This window comes from Trichechus manatus, unplaced genomic scaffold (assembly GCF_000243295.1).
Source record: "Trichechus manatus latirostris isolate Lorelei unplaced genomic scaffold, TriManLat1.0 scaffold00204, whole genome shotgun sequence".
Lineage (NCBI taxonomy): Eukaryota > Metazoa > Chordata > Mammalia > Sirenia > Trichechidae > Trichechus > Trichechus manatus.
This window is the reverse complement of record NW_004444140.1, coordinates 880120-901407: the sequence shown is the minus strand read 5'-3', so window position 1 is coordinate 901407 and position 21288 is coordinate 880120. Positions and strand designations below refer to the sequence as shown.

General features: G+C 36.5%; 1 protein-coding gene across 2 annotated transcripts in view; it reads right to left on the bottom strand.

Annotated features, from left to right (window-relative positions):
- Positions 1–21288, bottom strand: part of WDR47 (WD repeat domain 47) — a 54919-nt gene that overhangs the window by 15200 nt on the left and 18431 nt on the right. For both annotated transcript variants that reach the window (XM_004388044.1, XM_023742185.1), the window contains exons 4-8: positions 20714–20798; positions 17262–18061; positions 10491–10614; positions 8298–8476; positions 2884–3144 (exon numbers count right to left, since the gene is read on the bottom strand). In XM_004388044.1, coding sequence (XP_004388101.1) covers positions 2884–3144; positions 8298–8476; positions 10491–10614; positions 17262–18061; positions 20714–20798 — 1449 coding nt within the window. The remainder of the gene's footprint in view (positions 1–2883; positions 3145–8297; positions 8477–10490; positions 10615–17261; positions 18062–20713; positions 20799–21288) is intronic.

Genomic DNA, 21288 nt, shown 5'->3' with positions numbered 1-21288 from the left:
ATAACCCTTGCTGACTTCAGTCAAAGTTTACTCTGTAGAGAGGTTTATTAAGAGGCTCTGGACTCAGTGACATCTAGTTGTAAGGAGAGGATAAGAAGCCATTTTGGAAAGGAGATTATGTCAAAGTCCACATATTTTGTAGTGCGCCCTTCTTCCCCTTAGTTCCAGAATCCTGGTTGTAATGCTTAACCCTACCCCAAGCAAAACCCTGGAGATTGCTCCAGAGAAAAGACTAACAGATACTGACAGTGGAGGGTCTCTCAATAAAATAATGTTTCCACCTAATCACTCTTTTGTGAGGCTATTAGGGAGACAGATCCACCCACATATACAGACCTTCCTTCCAATTAGCTTTTTAAAAATGTTTCACCCTTTCCAGACAGCCAAAGATTCCCAAATATTTGAAGAAAGGCTCCTAGATAAAAGAAGCTAAAACAGAAAAAGGAGCTTGGAAAAAGAGAGGCAATTCAGAGAACAAAAGCAATCTACAAAAAATATAATTAAGATCCTTAGAGATATAAGAGAAAATAATGAATCCAAGAAACATCTACTTAAAAAGGCAAAAAAAGGAGCAACTTTTAGAAAATAACAAAGAGCTCTTAGAAAATAAAAATATGGTAACAGAAAAAAATAAATCAATAGAAAATGGAGGTGAGGAAATTATTAAATAAGTAATATTTTTTTAATTTCCTGGAACTTAAATTTCTAGCTTGAAAGGGTCCACAAAGTATCCAGCAGAATAATGGATAAAAAGAACTACTCTGAGGAATATCATGAAGTTTTAGAACATCAGGGAAAAGAAGTTCCTAAAAAATTCCAGAGTGGAAAAGCAGCCAGCCTCATATAAAGTATCAGAAAGCAAAGTGGCATCAGACTTCTTAATGGCAACACTGAAACTAGAAGATCATGTAGCAATGCCTTTGAAACGCTAAGGAATGATTTTCACCCTAGAATTCTATACCCAGCTGCACTAACAAATCAAGTGTAAAATATAATAAACGCATTTTTAGACATGCAAGTTCTCAGAAACTCCACTTTTGATGTGCCCCTTTTCAGGAAACTACATGGAATCCTGAAAACAGAGGATCCAACACTGGAAAAATGCAAAGAAAATTCGCAAGAGGAAGATGAAGAGAAGTCCCAGAACTCTCTAGGTCTGTATGAAATGATCTAGAAGCAATGACTCTAAAGTAAAGCCGGAGTGATCCTAAGAGGGATGCTTTCCAGAAAAAAAAATGATATAGAGAAATTACATGATGTGTTTGACTGTAGTAAGGAGTTTCATGATTGTACAGCTATTATCAAAGCATTCTGCAGATAGTTTAGTGATGGGTGATAGGTACAAAGAAGACTAAGCATATGCATGCACACATATGCACACCAAGATGAGGCAATTACTGTCTCCTGGGAGAAAAAAGTTGTGTGAAGAGGAAATGTAATCATATTATATACTACATGACTCAGTTATAAGTAACATTTACAGAGCCATACTAATGTTAACACTGAATAATGACTTAAACAAAAATTGATACATAGCTACACTGTTACATGTTGATACACTGCTATAAAAGCTATTTGATTTTTTAAATCATATATGTGTATTTTGGCACGTGTACTTGTATAAACCAGCCAAACCAAACCCACTGCCACTGAGTCGATTCTGACTCATAGCGACCCCGTAGGACAGAGTAGAACTGCCCCTTAGAGTTTCCAAGGCTGTAAATCTTTATGGAAGCAGACTGCTACATCTTTCTCCTGCGGGGTGGTTGGTGGGTTTGAACCACTGACCTTTCGGTTAGCAGCCAAGCACTTTAACCACTGTGCCACCAGGGCTCCTGTACTTGTATAAAGGAAGTGATTTTTATCTTAATGACAACATAGTCTAAGGTTCCTGGGTGCCGCAAACTGTGTTTGACTACTAACCTAAAAGTTGGCAGTTCAAACCCACCCAGCAGAGCCAGGGAAGCAAGCCCTGGTGATCTGCTTCCATAAAGATTACAGCCAAGAAAATTCCATGGAGCAGTTCTATTCTGTAACATATGGGGTTGCCATGAGTCAGAATCAACTTGACACTAATGGTTTTTTGGTTTGGTATGTATATTACTTTAATAAAAAATAAATTTAAAATTTTAAGCTTTTGTTTTGGAGTACATAAAACAAGTATTATAGGAACTATAAGAAAGAAGCAAATATTAGATAAACATATGCTCTAAAGTAAACCTAGAACTTCTTGATACTAATTATTTATAAGGCTAATAAGCATCCAAGTGCTAAAAGCAAGTTATGTATTTTTTAAATGTACCACTCTCAAAGGTGTTTTATGTTAAGAATAGATGAAGGAAAATGCTTCCTAATTATTCCCATTGCATAAATTAACACCTGTTTACTAATGATAGCAAGATAAAAATTTTCCCTACCGAAAAAATAAATATGCAAAAAAGTCTACAGCATCTGTAACTGCCAGAGCTGCCAACACTGTCCCACTGCAATCATTCCACCATATTATAAAACATCTTCCTGTGCCCTGAAGGTCTGAGAGTTTAAAGATGTTCGCTGAAAGGTGCCCACGGCAAGAAAAAAAGAAAATCAGCAAACAGATAAAGCCTAAAATAGTATGCTGTCTGTTATATGTCTTATAAAAAATAGAATTACCTTGGTGGTGGTGAGGAAGAAAAAAGGAAATAAAGAATATTAAGAGACTTAAAAGTTGGTAGAAGAGAATATAGATAAAGGAAGGCAGATTAGAAAAAATTTGGTAGGGTAGAAACTCCAAAAGTTTTTATTTGTAAGGTTCCACACAGAAGTTCAACTTTTTATGTTTCTGTGTGTCTATTCATTAGTAGAAAGTTAATATTTCCAGGTTTTATAAAGTCAAACACTTACACTTGGTTTCCACAGGAAGGTGATTCCTCATGAAAAGGTACATGATTTGTTGATCCAGAATTATGAGGACTGCTTGTGTGAGTATTTGAGGCATCATGTGTTAATCTCTGGCTAGAGTCTTGGGGTGGGGTAGCAAAACTCGTCATGGAAGAGCTAGTAGATCCACTGCCCTTGCTCCCGTTACACTGCTGGCTGAGCGTTGACACCTCGTTACCAAGGCTATCCATTCCAATATTTAATTCACCAAGCTTTTGAATGGACCTATAAAATAAAACAATATTATTTTAAAGTAAAAACTTACATTCCTAACTTATAGATGAATGAAAGTTTGAGAAGGTAAATACATATACACATATATAATATATGGCAAGTTTTGAGTATTAAAAAATTACCATCAACTCAAGACACAGTAACTAGATACTGAAAGTAGATCCAAATGTTCCCACGATACAAAGCTGTAAAGGAGATGGGTATAACGTGTATCATACACTACTTAAAAGCACTCTGTTATAAAAACAGGAAAAAAAAATCTTGTTTCTTCACCAGTATAACTTTGGTTTAATTTCCAATTTAAAACTTAATTTCTAAAAATAATAATAGTCTCACCACTACCAAAATTTCTAACCAATAAAACAAAACAAAACAAGCCATTTTCATTCCATCTGTCTTTAATAACATCATGCCAATTAGGAAACAAATGACTAAAGCAGGCCATGATGAGACAAAAGCCAAGTGGGTGGCATCCCTATTATTCATGCATGCATTCATTCATTCCATTTGCTCAAATACTATTTGCCAGGCTTGAATCTATGCTCTGGGGAGGTAAAATCAGGTTAGCCTAACCTTAGGTTGGGCTCAGGGATTCAAAGGGCACAAAGAGGAAGCTGACAGGTCTTCTTAAGATTTAGACCCAGAACTGGCACAGCATCACCTCCTTCAGCCTAGATTCAGTGTGGGAAAGGACTACATAAAGGGTGTGATTACCAGGAGGGGCCATAGTTTATTATATTTTCTAATTTTCCTAAATTAAACATTATTCTCTGTGTGTGTGCTTTTAGGGTTTAAAAAAGACTTTTAAAAAAGCAGTTAAATATTCTTAGAGGAACTGGCAGCCACTACTAAATGTTTAGCAGTTAAAATGTTTAATTAGGCAGCATTTCTCAAATTATGTTCTGTGAAACACTCCCCATAAAAAAGGGCCTGAGGTCAAATAGGTTTGGGAAATGCCAAGTTAAATATAAAGAGTCTTTAAAATGCTAATACATCATTTTGACTCTAAAAGTGAGGTGAGGTGAGGGAGAGGCAGAATATGCCTAGGTGCCAAATCAGTGGTAGCAATTATTAATATTAGAAAAAATAAAAGATCAACATACATAAAGTAGTAATAAAGCACAGGCGTACCTCATTTTATTGTGCTTTGCTTTATTGCATTTTGCAGATATTGTGTTTTTTTACAAATTGAAGGTTTGCGGCAACCCTGCATCGGGCAAGTCTATTGGCACCATCTGTCCAACAGCACGTGCTCACTTCATGTCTCTGTGTCACACTTTAGTAATTCTCACAGTATTTCTAACTTTTCAATTACTGTTATATCTGTTATGGTGATCTGTAATCAGTGATCTTTGATGTTACTATTGTAATTGTTTTGAGGCGCCACAAATCACACCCATACAAGACGGCAAACTTAATTGACAAACATTATGTGGGTTCTGACTGCTCCACCGTCCGGCAGATCCCCTGTCTCTCCCTCTCCTCGGGCCTCCCTATTCCCAGAGACACAACAATATTGAAATTAGGTCAGTTAATAACTCTTCAGACACCTCTATGTGTTCAAGTGAAAGGAACAGTCACACATCTCTCACATTAAATCAAAAGCTAGAAATGATTAAGCTTAGTGAGGAAGGCACGTAGAAAGCCAAGATGAGCTGAAAGCTAGGCCTCTTGCGCCAAACAGCCAAGTTGTGAATGCAAAGGAATAGTTCTTGAAGGAAATTAAAAGTACTACTCAAGTGAACACACAAATGGTAAGAAAGCGGAACAGCCTTATTGCTGATATGGAGAAGTTTTAGCGGTCTAGATAGAAGATCAAACCAGCCATAACACTCCCTTAAGCCAAAGCCTAATCCACAGCAAGGTGCTAACTCTCTTCAATTCTATGAAGACTGAGAGAGGTGAGGAAGCTGCAGAGAAAAGTCTGAAGCTAGCAGAGGTTGGTTCATGAGGTTTAAGGAGAGAAGCCGTCTCCATAACATGAAAGTGCAAGGTGAAGCAGCAAGTGCTGATGTAGAAGCTGCAGCAAGTTATCCAGAAGATCTAGCTAAGATAACTGATGAAAGTGGCTACACTAACAGATTTTCAGTGTAGATGAAACAGCGTTATATTGGAAGAAGATGCCATCTAGGATTTTCATAGCTAGAGATAAGTCAATGCCTGGCTTCAAAGCTTCAAACGACAGCCTGACTCTCTTGTTAGGGGCTAATGCAACTGTTGACTTTAAGTTGAAGCCAATGATCATTTACCACTCTGAAAATCCTAGGGTCCTTAAGAATTATGCTAAATCTACTCTGCCTGTGTTGTATAAATGGAAGAACAAAGCCTGGATGACAGCACATCTGTTACAACATGGTTTACTGAATATTTTAAGCCCACTGTTAAGACCTACTGCTCAGAAGAAAAGATTCCTTTCAAAATATTACTGCTCATTGATAAAGCACCTAGTCACCCAAGAGCTCTGACAGAGATGTACAAGGAGATTAATGTTGTTTTCATGTCTGCTAACATAACATCCATTCTGTCGCCCATGGGTCAAGGGGTAATTGTGACTTTCAAGTCTTATTTTTTAAAAAAGACATTTCGTAAGGCTATAGCTGCCATAGTTAGTGATTCCTCTGATGGATCTGGGAAAAGTAAATTGAAAACCTTCAGGAAAGGGTTCACCATTCTAAATGCCATTAAGAACATTCGTGATTCATGGGAGGAGATCAAAATATCAACATTAACAGGAGTTTGGAAGAAGTTGATTCCAATGTTCATGGATGACTTTGAGGGGTTCAAGACTTCAGGGGAGGAAGTAACTGCAGATATGGCAGGAATAGCAACAGAACTAGAATTAGAAGTGGAGCCTGAAGATGTGACTGAATTGCTGCAATCTCATGATAAAAGTTTAACAGATAAGAAGTTGCTTCTTATGGATGAGCAATGAAAGTGGTTTCTTGAGATGGTATCTACTCCTGCTGAAATTGCTGTGAATGTTGTTGAAATGACAACAATGGATTTAGAAAATTAGTTGATAAAGCAGTGGCAGGGTCTGAGAGGACTGACTCCAATTTTGAAAGAAGCTCTACCGTGGGCAAAATTCTATCAAACAACATCGCATACTACAGAGAAATACTTCATGGAAGGAAGAGTCAAGCAATGCAGGAAACTTCACTGTCGTCTTATTTTAAGAACTGCCACAGCCACCCCAACCTTCAGCAACCACCACCCTGATCAGTCAGCAGTCATCAACATCAAGGCAAGACCCTCCACCAGCAAAAAGATTGCAACTCCCTGAAGACTCAGATGATGGTTAGCATTTTTTAGCAATAAAGTATTTTTTAATTAAGGTATGTACATTTTTTTAGACATAATGCTACTTCACACTTAACAGACTACAGTATAGTGTAAACATAACTTTTATATGCACTGGGACCAAAAAACTCATGTGACTCATTTTATTGCAATATTCGATTTATTGTGATGGTCTGGAACCAAACCTGCAATATCTCCAAGGTATGCCTGTACTGTTAATCAAACCTGTATCATGCTATAGTTGATTTTCCTCAATAAGATCTATTATATAACATGACTCAGATATGCAAAACTAATGATCTAGGAAAAAAGGATTGAAAAAAATATTAAAGGGTTAGAAAGCAGAATAGATAAGAAAAGGTTAAGAGAATTTATGTCAAGCTAATATACAAAAGCTTAGAATAAGTATCTAGTTATATTTATAGACCTCGTTATTCTATGGATTTTTATAGCATACTTACCTATTACTGTAATTTTGTAGAGCCCTGGTGGAACAGCAGTTAAGTGTTCAGCTGCTAACCAAAAGGTCAGCAGTTCAAACCCACCAGCCACTTCCTGGAAAGCCTAAGGGGCAGTTCTACTCTGTCCTATAGGGTCGCTATGAGTCAGAATCGACTCGACCGCAATGAGTCTGGTTTTGGTTTAAACTGAACTCTATTTATGATTGTCTTCAGAGGAAGAATCTTGAATAGTTTAACTTTTTTTCCTAAGGAAGTAAGGTCCATACCACTACTGGGTCACAGAACCTTGCCACTTCCTCTCCTGATTCATGGCTAGATATTCTGCTTTCACTAAAAAATAAACTGGTCAGGAAATCAAGTTGCAACCATGACCTTTATGGACGTAAAGAAGATATCCAAATAATCAGAGTGGCAATTCATCAAATTAGGATTATTCTGACAAGCCACTGATTTGAATAGAGGTGATAAGAAAACAATCCTCAAATTGAATGGGGTTGTTCAGAGGCCTTAGACTCTTCAGATCACCACTTTATAGTGGTGTGAAGGTTTGAGGACAGAATCAATTTCAGACTCAGTGACTTACACAACCCTCAGATTGTTAAGCAGATCACTTCTAGTATTATTGAACCAAGCAAAGAAGTGACAGGCACCATTGCAGTTGCCTATTCATACTCATGACGATAGACAATATATATAGCACATTTACTATGTACCAGGAACTGTTCTAAGTGTGTTTACATATTAACTCATTTACTTTTCCAACAACTCTTGCTCATTTAAACATATATATTCTGGTTTATTGGTTTTTTTAAAAAAATTTATTACCTTATAGTCATTCCTCCTATAATTAAAAGCAATATAAGCTCATAGTGTTTTGGCAAAAATTATCAGAAAGAATCATCTGAATCCAGAAGCATCTGTAGGTGTTAAGCACTAATAATAACAATAAAAATAACAGCTAACACTTAATACAGTGCTTACCATGTGCCAGGTGCTGTTCGAAGCACTTTACATAAATGAACTCATTTAATCTTCACGGCAACCCAGTAAGGTAGATGACAAAAGAGGCTAAGTAACTTCCTCAAGGCCCTCAGCTACCCTGCAACAGAGCTGGATCCACCCTGTAGTCAGCTCTAGCCCGTGCACTGACCCACTATGCTCTTCTGCTCTAGTTGCTTCAATGCAAAAAGGACATTTAAAGGGAGAAGAACAAAACTAGATGAGAATACTGTGACTGGAAGAAATTATGTAACTCCATGTTACCTGAAGCACTTGAAAAAAAACCTTAAAATTTCAAACCATAGATACAAAGTAGCAGTTATCACATGCTTAAAATACCTTTTAAATAATTCTTTACATTTAAAAAAGTGACTAAAGACCAACCTATTAAGAAATTGTTCAGTAAGATTCTGCTGCTGATCAGGACCATCCTCCTGATTCACACCTCCTTCAAGTAACATCTGTTGGTATATTTGTCGCTGTTGCTCCTTTTGTTCTAAATGTTGTTGGTAGCGTAATCTTTGCCTATAATATTCTTGAAATTGCTCTGTTGAATCTCGAAGCTTAAAAATATTAGAATAAAATATCTGAGCAGACTATGATTGAATATATGTCTTCACTCAACAGTAACTTCTTTAAATACTGAATAAAATCTACAACTAGCTATATTTAACAATTACAAAATACTTAATATATTGCTCTTAGTACCCGTAAGTCTTAATACTCAAGTAGATCAGTTAATTCGTTTTATTCCATAGCAACAGACAACTAAACTGAATGGGTATCCTGGTTCCCTGACTAGCCCAAAATAAAAATGCAAATTATAATGGTTATGAGGGGGATCTGGTCAGAGAATATGAACATAGGAGAAAACTAATACAAACTTATCAACATTACTTGGGGGAAAAAAAAACTTACTGAGGGACTGCATTAATATCAAATAAACATGGTATTTAGCCTTGTCCCACAGGTTTAATTTAATAGGTTACTCTAGAAAGAAACTTGTAAAGTTTCCTCAAAACCAAAACTTTAGTTTAGGTTTCAAATGTCCTTTCATAAGAAAGCAGAATAAATGGGAGTTAAACTTAGAAGTCTCAACACTCCTACCTCACCCTTCTAAAAGCACTGTATAGCACTCAAACTTACAGGCCTGAGATATTTAGTGAATTCCAATACTGGCAGAGGAAGACTCCCCTGCGAAGCTGGGGGCTTGTTATATTGCATGGATCGTGTGCACTGGGGTTACCCTGGAACAAATCAATCATCTCTAAAATTGACGGACACTCACAATAATCTTAACGAAGAATTTTATAGAGCTAACTAAAGCTAAATTGTCTCCCTTTCTAGGAACTAATAACAATCACCCTCTATTTCACAACTGAGAGTAATAACTGAAGATAAAATTATACGTATGTACTTTTAATAGTAATTTTCTACTTCATTCTTAATATTCAGTTGAAAACAAAGATTTATAAAACCACCTAACCACATGTGATGGCTAAGATTGTGTGTCAACTTGGCTGGGCCATGATTCTCAGTGTTTGTATGTGATCACTCCCATGATTGAATATGCTGTGAGTAGCCAATCAGATGAAAGGGAGTTTCCTTGGGGCTGTGGCCTGCATCTGAATATAAGCAGACATTCTGGCTTTTTGCTCACTCTGGATCCTGCGGCTGCCTTCTGTCATCTCAGCTCTGGTTCTTGGGGCTTGAGCTGTCAGCTTATCTGCCGAACTTGGGGGTCCATCTTCACAGCCTGTGGGCAGAGCCCTGCTCTCTGCCCTGCCAATCTTGGGTTTGCCAGCCCCTGCAGCTACGTGAATCAGGAGAAACCTTGCGGTCCTGTCTGCCGATCTTGGAATTTGTCAACCTTCACAGCCTGTAAGCGGGAGCCCTGCTCTCCAACCTGCCGATCTTGGGCTTGCCAGTTTCTGCAGCTGCGTGAATCAGGAGAGGCCTCTACCCCGATCCACGGACTTGGGACATTCTACCCTCTACAATCACATGAGCTGTTTCCTTGACATAAATCTCTCCATATATTTATACGCTTTACTGGTTTTGCTTCTTTTAGAGATCCCAGCCAAAGACACTACCTCTTCTACATAACATACTATATAAAATAAACTTTTCACTCTACTTCACAATACAATTTCCTTTCAAAAATACCACAGAAAAATAATCTAGAACTCTAAAAGCTTAGATAAAAATATTATTCTATGTTATAAATGCCTTAATTTCTTGTCCATTAAATCTAATTAGTAAAATATAGAGCATACATCTTCAAAATGCAAGCTAGCCACATTTAGTGTGAGTTCAATTATTTGAGTCCTAAAATATACAAGAGCTTAATGTCAACTGTATTATTTTAACTGTTAATAAATTCATCTGTTACAAATGCCCCAAGATACACAATGACAACTAAAAATACCATATATTCTTTGAGGGGAGGGGGGAAAATGAATAGTAAGAAATTCTAGCTGTTCTCTCTCCTACTCCTAAAATAACAGAATTCCATCCAAGCAATTACTATTACTTCTTACAAAGAGAATAAAAGACACTATGTGTAGTAAATATTACCTCATTTTTTTCTTGCTTTGCTGGTCCTGGATTCTGTGATCCATTTGCAGGCTCTTTTTCTGAAACTGTACTCTGGCCCTTGATTTCACTGCTGATAGGCCGCTGTGCCTCAACAGGAGTATCACTTCATTTAGAAAGGTGCAAAATAAAAAAAAAATTTAAAAAGGCAGAGGTGGAGTGGAAGAGAATATATTTTAGAGAAATTTTAATTTAAAAAAAATTTTGGTGTTTATCAAATGCACAAATATACATTTTCGTTCTTCCTTTCTTAAGTACACCATGGAAAGGGTATAAACAAATAGAACATGTTTATAGTGGAGGAGCACTGGATTATTAAGCAAGGAGGACAGGGGCTACAGTCTAAAATTAGTTGTGTGGCTTCGGAAAGTCACATTCTCTGTGGCTCAGCTTCATCTATAAACTGAATAATAGGTTCCATGACCTGATGCCTAAATGCTCTTTATAAACTCTAAATCTGGAATTTGTTAAACATTTATTTTTTCCTCCAATATTTTTCTACACAATTTTAGAAATTTGAGATTTTATTAAAAGTCTATTTGCATTTAACATAGAAGCTAAACATGCCTTTTTTCAATATTTTTAATGTATCCTAACTAGTAAGCTTGAGATCTTAAGTCAAGTTGTTCCTAATATTCTTTAAAACATGGCTAGTTCTACATTTCATAGCTACTCTGTTCAAAATGTTTAATAACTAACATCACGCAAAGATGATGAATGCCACAGACATACATATTACCTACTGGTACAAGGCACCATGGGAACAACTAAAAAGGTAAAATAATCTCTGTCTTCAAGGAATTAGATTATGAGGTGGCCTTATAATGAATGGTCTCTCCAGGCAGAAGTGCATGAGACATATCAATATACAGGTCTAGGGTTCAGGATAGCGGAGCTAGATAGCCACCTTCATAAGGGGGCCATTGGTTAGGAACCTTGTGAATGGATGAAACTGCCTAGAAAAGGAAAAAGTCAAGGACAAACAAAATCTTGGAAAATGTCACTATTTAAGGATTAGTGGGAAAACCTGAGCCAACGGAGAGACTGAAAAGGAATACTGACAGAGAAATTACAGAAAAAGCCAGAGAAGGCGGCAGAGCCATAGAAGACAATGAAGAAGAGAATCTCAAGGACTGTGTCATCAATGTCAAATGATGCAGAGAAGTGCCCTGGTATCATAAACTAAGAATCCAAAGACATGTCTGCCACTAAATTGCAATGACTTAGGCAACCCAAAGTTTCCTTTGTATTATGTACAGCCGTATGAAGTTGCAGAATAAAATGTGTAATCAGATATCTAAGTTCCTTTAAAAATCTCACCTTGTATGTGCTACAAGAAGCTAAGCAGAATTAGGACTTAGGAGAGGTAGGTGGATTTGGAAATTAGATGTGACTCTTGAAAAAGCCGAAACCCTATAGGGCAGTTCTACTCTGCCCTATAGGTTTGCTATGTGTTGTAATTGACTCGACAGCAACAGATTTGATTTTTTTTTTTTTTTTGGTTTCGAAAAAGCAGGCTCAGTGAAAAAAATAAATAAAAGAATCCTTTGCATTTCTCCTTGCTGGCTCATCCCCCATTACCCAGCAAGCATTAGTGCCTCAATGTGCTGTCCTGGGGTCTCTCTAATTCTCCTGAGACACTCTGTTTTTAGGTGACCTCACCCATTCCCATCACTGCAAACTACTACCCAACTGCTGGTAATTTTCAAATTAATATCTCTAGCTCAGATCTCTTTTAAGAGATATAAAACCACATATCTTTACAAGTTTCTACTTGCCTTCTCTACTTGGATGTCTCTTAGCTCCTCAAACCAACATGTCCAAAATGAACTCACAATGTCTCTCCTTAAATCAGTCTTTTCCCAGTGTCCTGCATCACAAGTCAGAACCCTGGGAGCTATCCTGGACATCATCCTCTCCCTCACTGGCCCCACCCGCCAACCATATCCAATTAATCATTAATTTAAATATTGTCTTGTATTCTCTCAAATTCATTGCCCCCTCTCCATTTTTGCTATTAGCATACTAGTCAAAGCCACCACCATCATCTCTCCTCTGGACTATGGCAATAGCATCCTAAATGGTCTTTTCACAGACACACTCCTCCACTCCACTTCCTTTCTTCACCTTACTACTGTCCAGCAAATCCTTTTGCAGGCTGCAGCCAGTGACTTGAAACATAAATCCAATTATATCATTCCTCTGCTTCATTAAAAAAACTTTGAAAGGTTGGACCTGATCCTAAGAGGAATGGGAAAAGGCAATGCATGATGTGGCCCCTGCTCTCACTGCTAGCCTCATGTAGCTCTGTTTTCCCTCTCTCACTCACTAAACTCTAGCCACACTGACTGACTTCCTCTCTCCTCAGACTCAGAAGGCACTCTCCTGCCTGGAATGCTTTCCCACCTCCCATTCCCCTTTCCCTTAGTAACTCCTCCTTACTGTTCAGCTGAAGCATCACTTCCTTGGGCAAACTTTTTCTGATCTCTAAACTGAAGCAAGTTCTACTGATCTCAGAGTAACCCACACAACCGTAATTAGGTAATTTGTCATTTAGTAGTGTCTGTCTCTTCCATTTTGTAAACACAATGAGGACAAAGATTGTTATCTATCTTATTCACCATTCAATCCCCACTGCCTAGTTCAGTCCCTTGCACAGAAGTGCTCAAATTTTTAAATAAATTAATGAAGTAGAGGTAGTAAGCATAGTCTCGACTTTCTAGAAGTTTGACCTTTTCTCCTTTACACTATGCTATATTTTCTAAATTCTCCACACACACCAAAAAAAAAAACAAAGGCATGAAAAGGAAAGGAAAGTTATGGAACAGGTACAACAGATTATTTTATTCATCAAGTCATAACCCCAAAAGTGTAATCTATCCTTGATTATTGCTAGATTTCCTTGAAACCTTTATAAGATATAAACAAAACAAATGGCGCCCAAAAAATTACTTAGAAAAATGCCCAACCAGATATTATTAAAAAAACTAGTTGCCTTTGAGTTCACTCAGACTCATAGCAACAGATAACATAAGTGGTACAAAATTAATGAAAATGAGCTCTTTATAAATGGTCCTCATAATTTACTGTAAACCTGATTTGATAGCTAAACTGCTTTGTAACTAAGATTTGGCAACTAGACTTCTAAAACAAGCTTTTGCTTTGCTAAAAGTCTCATTATTTCTCACATTAGAAGACAATAGTAAATTCAGAGGTTAAGTGTGAAGACAAATGTATTTCTATTAAATATTTGAAAAAGAATTTAAATCTTAATGAAGTACAGCCTAGGAATGTATTTTTACCTGTGTTTCCACGCTGTAGTACTTAACCCCTTTTTATGGAAAGGAGTGGCATCCAAGTTCTCTCTCATACTTCATGGCCTCTGCACACGCCATTCCCTCTACTGAAGCACTCCTTCCCTCCTGACCCCCTTCCTCATTCTCCAAGCCAACTCCTAGTCATCCTTCACATCTCAAAAGCCTTTCTTGATCTCTCTCCCCTAAATCTAGGTGAGGTACACCTAAATACTCCCTTAGCATCCTTTATATCACCTATTACAGCATTTAACACAGTGTACTGTAACCACTGTTTATGTGGCTATATCCGCCACCAGGTGATCAGCTTTAAAGGGCAGGAAACATGCAGTGCTTACCACTTATCTCCAGGGCCTAGAATAAATCAGGCACTCAAATACTTGTTCAATGAATGAGATGACTGGGAATACTGGTTAGAAAAGAGACTGACAAGTAATATACAATTCCTAAGTGCCTAAACATATGTACATACATAGATACACATACCAAGAGGAGGAAGTAGACAGACCTAGGAAGAGTTTTCAGCTACCAGACTATGCTTTAAGCTTCTACTGATCACAAGAAGACCCTCTTTTATGTCCATATAAATAGAATTTGTAAGAGTTAACTGTATAGAGACAGAAAAAAGTGGCCTTAATACATTAACATTTTATTTAAATTTGCAAGTTATACAACACCTCTATATGCATTACCTCATTTTACGTGTACAATAACCTATGGGATAGATTATTACCCTCATCTCACAGATGAGGAAACAGACTTTAAAAAAAAAAAAAAAAGATTTTCCTACATCACTAGTAAATAGAGCTAGAACTGAACCCAGGTCTTTAGACTCCAAATCCAATGCTGGCCCCTGCCTAAGTATAATTTTGAAACCATTACGCCGAATAGCCAAAGCTTACAAAGTTCAACTGATTTATTTTCCTTTTTGTTTTGAAGTCTATTTCTGTTCAAATGAAATGGTATCCTTACACAACACAACATGTTCCTTTACGAATCTTTCTTTCATGTTTTATCTCCTTGTTCACCAGAGTAACTCAATCATTATCTTCCCAGTATGTGGCATCATGTTACCACATAGTCCCAAACCCAAACGCACAGCCGTCAAGCCAATTCTGACTCATAGTGACCCTACAGAACAGAGTAGAACTGCCCCATAGAGTTTCCAAGGCTGTAATCTTTATGGAAGCAGACTGCCACATCTTTCTCCCATGGAGCAGCTGGTGGGTTTGAACTGCCAACATTTTGGTTACCAGTTGAGAGCTTTAACCACTGTGCCACCAGGGCTCCTTAGGACATAGTAAACACTCAAATATTTTTTAAATGAATACTGACTTCAAACATATGACATCTTTAACGTAATTGATCTAAGTGAGCTTCCCAGTATTTTTTTAATTGTACATAAAGTGTTTTAAAAATAAGGTAAGGTTTTTCCAAAGTAAATTTAATATTTTATTCACAGCACAGTAGGTCTCCCATAGCACTCTTTCATTAGCAGCCCTTTTGACACATTCTTACCAAGACCATGAACTCTGAAGAGGACACATTTTCATTTACTGAACGCCAATCGCATGCTCACCACTCTGCTAGGAGCTTTAATTCGCTTTGCAAATCAACACTATTATTCCTATTTTATATAGGAGGCAATTGAGTCTCAGAGAGATTAAGTAACTTCCCTACAGCTAGTAAATGGCAAAACTACTGATCAAACTCAAGTTCGACTCCAAAGACAATGATCTTTTCATTATTCTGCACTGCCTTTCTTCATAAATTGTCCAATTTCAGATGTTTTCTGGATTATTGCTACTACTCAGCTGGTAATACATGTATTACTTTTTGACATGTCATATTTTACCTCTCTGCTTATTCTTAACGGTCTAACAACATATTCCACTTCTTGTCATCTTTACTCATTTTTTCCTCAATTTCTACTACTTTCTTTACACAGGCCAACAGCACATGTACAGTCAGATTTGGTGAGATTTTCGTGTATCTTTTTTCTCTGCAAAGACAATTCTACTGATACACAAGTCCAAACATGCCATTCAGATACGAACTAAGAAGCTCTTGTCGTCTTATGTACACAGAAGAATGTTAATAGTTTCCCCAGAATTGAAATCCAGCAGCCTAGACAATGGGAATTTTTTCTAAAGGGATTGGAAAGTCCAAGAAAGATTTAAGATAGTCTCCACCAATGCTACAGACTCCCTATTCCATTAGGATTTAGATAACAGGATGCTGCTATAGGAAATTATATTCATCCATTTTCATCACAAACTATTATCTCTAGATTTCAAACATTAAATATGGAGTACTAAGGTGCCTTAAACCTAAACTATTCCCTAGCCTTCAGGAAGTCCTTCACTTAACTGACCCTAGCATCCTCCTCTCTTTAAAGAACATTAAAGAAAGTATCGCAAATTCCCTCCTCTACAATCTTAACAGAAAGTGCCTCCCTATGTATTTACCCTCTATTTCTTGTACCTTAACTAAAAATCTCCTCTTGCTTTAATAAGAAACAGAAATTACAAGTCCAGTGCCCCCTTCCTCGCACAAAATGCACCCAACTATCCTACGTGAATGTGAAAAGGTTTGGTTTTGTGTTCTTTTGTGAAAAATATTTATTGTAGTTAATACTAATACTTCACAAGACCAGCTCTGAGTTACAGGAAACCTGTCATGTGTCACAATGGGTTTCCTAGAAAAGCAAGACAGAAAGTTTTACAGAACTGCTAATCAGGAGATCACTATTTCATGTCAGGTTTGAAGGAAAAACTGAAAGATGGCTTTAACATTTATTTCCTTCATGTATATACAGAACTACTAAAGAAAGATAAATAGAAATCATCAGAGATTTTTATGTACATGGTTGTTCACTACAGTACTATTTTACAGGAGAAAAAACTGGAAACAATCTGACGTCCTTCAATAAGAAACTGGTTAAAATTAGTGTACAGTTATACAATGGAATACTGCACACTCATAATTGATCACTGATCTCAAGAAATGTTTCAGAATATGGGAAACTATTCATGATCTACCAAATGGGAAAGCAGATTATATGAAAATATATACAGTACAATCCCAATTTTTAAAAAAATGTATTCAAAAAAAAGAATGGTCATCTAAGTATAAGCCTGTGTGAGATTTTAATTTCCATCCTAATAATCTCCCACATTTTCCAAATTTTCTTCAATGCACATGTATTGCCTTTATAACTAGCTGAAGAATAATATAGGATATAAAAATATTTTCCCTTATAATTTTAATTATCAAAAAATTTAAAACCCTGTTCAAAGTTACTTAGAAATGTGCTTTAACATTTAAGAACTTTCAACTAAAGGTACCTGAGCTTTAAGAAAACACACACACAATCACTCGTACCAGAATGAGATCGTCTCACACGTGTGGAGACTTCCTAATTTTTATGAGTACTCACCGCTCAGGGGATTCTTCATAAATACTGTGACATTCTGTATTCTCAAGCATGAGACTTCTACTTAGGTTTTGTACCCCTGGGTAATGGAAGTTAGCAAAGGAGTGTGACATAGGAGAAGTTTTGTTCCCAAGATCCGAGATTCTCTTATCATTGGTCAGTCCACAGGTGAGGCCATCTAAAGCAGGATTCAGAGAGCGGGTCATATAGGCATCAGCTGATTGAGGCCTTCTCATTGGGGATGCTGGATAGGGAGAAAGTTTGCTGATAAGAGGAGTCAAAAGATCAGCGTATGCAGCTTTTGTAGGTTTCAGGAGTTTGTCAACATGAATATTAAGCATTTTCTGTTCAAAAGCACAAGAGAACACAGAAGATGGAAGATTCTGAAGCCATGACAACAAACTCAGATCCAAATCATCACAACCATTACCACATAAGAGGTCTATGCCAAGAAGCACTTCACTTTCTGTAATTTCTTCTCCAGTTGCTTTACTCTGACAAAATTCCACACAACATTCATAAAGTAGGCCCTTCATTACAAGCTGAAATAAACGATTATTACTTGCTTTAAAGCCAGCCTCACTAAGCTTCCTATCAGCAGGGATAAATTCTGCGACCATGACACAAGCCTCTTCAAAACAGTGAACTCGTGCGGTGCTGGGGTTCCAGTCCTTAAATTCGGCATGATTGGTCAGACGAGGCAAAGTCAAAAGCAAACAGAGCTTGCTATAGTCATCTTTAGAAGGACAGTACTCTTCTAGGGCATGTAAACATTGCACAGCTTCTTGCATGGTAAATTCCAACTGTAAGATAAATATAAATAATTGCTATGAAGAGAAATGCTGTGAGATATCAAAACAATAAGAGATTGTTTTATTCAAATACAGAGATACCTCACAAACTTTCATTTTGTATTCAATTGCAAAAGGATAAATACCAGCACCACAAAAAACTCATATAATTTGTAGGATATGTAACAACTTCCAAGTCAAGAATCAAAATATTTCTACCAGTAAAATAAAAAAGATTAAATCTTTGGTTAATTAACACATTAAACTTTTATCTATACAAATAGTGTTCTAGTTCAGGGTTAAAACTGTATCATTTTCAAATGTATAATTTTTTAAGGATAAGAATAATTGAACTTCTATGACAACAAAAGCTGGAGCAGCAAAAGACAAAATAGATAAATGGGTCCTTGTAAAAGTTAAATACTTTCGTACATCAAAGGGCTTTATCAACAAAGCGAAAAGACAACCTACAAATTGGGAGAAAATTTTCACGTAAGAGTCTAATATCCAAAATATATATAAAACTTGTACAACTTAACAAGAAGAAGACAAGCAACCCAATTAAAAAATGAGCAAAGGACATCAACAGACAGCTCACCAAAGAGGAAATTCAAATGGCCAACAAGCACATGAAAAGATGCTCAACCTCATTAGCCATTAAAATCAAACCCATTGCCATCAAGTCGATTCCAACTCATAGAGACCCCATAGGGTTACCAAGGCTGTAGATCTTTACAGAAGCAGACTGCCACGTCTTTCTCCCTCGGAGTAGCTGGTGGGTTCGAACTACTGACCTTTCAGTTAGCAGCTGAGCACTTTAACCTGTGCCACCATGGCTCCTATTAGCCATTAGGGAGATGCAGATCAAAACCACAATGAAATACCACTTCACCCCATTAGAATGGCAATGATCAAAAACACAGAAAAGAACAGGTGTTGGTGAGGTTATAAAGAAACTGAAACCCTCACCCATTGCTGGTGGGAATGTAAAATGGTGCAGCCAGTGTGGAAAACAACGGAATGTGAGTTTGGCAATTCCTCAAAAAGTTAAACATAGAACTACCATATGACCCAGCAATGTCATTCCTAAGTATATACCCAGAAGAAGTGAAGGCAGAAACGCAAACAGAAACCTGTACGCCAATGTTCACTGCAGCACTTTTCACAATAGCCAAAAGGTAGAAACAACCCAAAGTCCATCAACAGATGAATGGATAAACAAAATGTGGTACATATACACAATAGAATACTGCACAGCCGTAAAGAGAAATGAAGTTTTGATGCATGCCACAAACATCAATAGACCCTGAAAACATTATGCTGAGCAAAACAAGTCAGTCACAAAACAGCAAATACTGTATGATCTCATTCATATGAATAAGCAATATATAGAAACCAATGATTATTAATAGGTTACCAAGGGTAGGAAAAAGGGGTAAAACAGAAATTTTTGTTTGGGGTCCACTGAGTTTATGATTATGGTGGTGGAATATTTTGGATAGTGATAACAGTGGCACAACATGAAAAATGTAATCAATGTCCTTGAATTGCAAATGTGGAAGTTGTGTTGGCAAATTATCTTGCTGCGTATATTTTCACCACAACTTAAAAAAAAAAAAGAATAATTGAGTTTCCTAGAAATGAAAATTGAAGCATGCCAATATACAAGTGTTTGTAAAACTTGTTAATACTCTGGCTTAACCAAAATAGCAAAGGGGCCATTCTTTTAGCTTGACTTTATCTCTTAACCCAAAATTTATGCCTTAGTATAAATTTGTACGGGCAAAGAAAGCAAATCAAAAGAAGCATACATCTACAGTTCATTTACTACAAAAACAGTGCAGAAACAGAACAAAAGAAAGCTTAGCTGAGAGACAAATAACAATTTGTATAAAGAAATTACCTTAGAACCATAAGCATTTAATGCTATAAAGAACCTTAGAGCTTACCTAGACCAGCCTCCACATTTTACATATAGGAAAAGTTAAGGTGCATATTTAACCAACATAACTTAGTTGGTAACTGACAAAGACAGAATAAAACTTAAGTCTCCTGACTCATTCCATTGTTCTTTTGACTTCTGAATATCATTATCTGGCAAACATCCATTATATATGGAAGTCTCCATCGTAATAACTTTTTGGTTTACCTCAGTGACACTTACTGGCACTCAATAAAATTTTCTTTGGTTTTGGATATGACTTAATACAAATATTAAAACTTTAACAATAACTCTCTAACCAAAAAGAATTTAAGATCATTATATTTAAATTATAATAAAGAAAAACATTTTATTGAAAAAAAAAATTTCCTGGATTAAAGAAAATACTGAAAAGACAGAGAAATTCAATTCTGGGATAAGAAAAGCAGCCATGATGAAGAGTCATCAAGTGAAATATTTATTGCTATATAAATTACATCAAAGAAGGGACCACATACTATCCAACCAGCCATCCATTCTTGTATCATCTTGGTTTAAATCGCTGAACAGACCTGGAAAATCTACTGAATGAATGTACTACACTTGCAAAATAACCCATCTTGTCCCATTCCAGCTCATAAAAACTCTGAAAATTCACAATACTCATCCTTTGTTTTAGTGAATAAAATATTTATGACTGAAAACAAGACTATGGCGCAAACCTTCAGGAATAAAAATCTTACATGCTGGGGTTCATCTTCTGCTGACATTGCATTATTAACACATAAAGCTTCCAGAAACTTCTGCTTCAGGATTATATAACGAAACCTGTGAAAAATAAAACATGAAACATTAAAATTATTGAAAAGCTGAATGGCAACAATGTCAAAGGCTGGAAATGAAACTCAAGTTCCTGAAGCAAAACAGATGAAGTTTGAAGGACTAATTAATTCTTTTAAAAAAGACATTTATTTATGTTTTTAAATTATTTTTCCAATGTCTGGTAAGTCAAATGTACTTACAAGTTACTGTAAGCACCTCTGCTTTCAGGAAATTCTTTAATATTTACTAAGCTTACTACATTGAAGCTATAATTCAAACAATTTCAGTAGCAAGTAATTAGAATTTAACACTCAAATGAAAGATTACTAGTTCCAATATTCTATTAAAAAAAAAACAACACACACTCAACTTTTATGGAAGATGTCAAATGTCACCTAATAAAAAAATCAAAATCCATATATTCAAAATGTTTTGGTTTTCCAAAATACAATCTGTTTTTTGTTTTAAACCTGAGAAAGGTCTAATAAAGACAGGG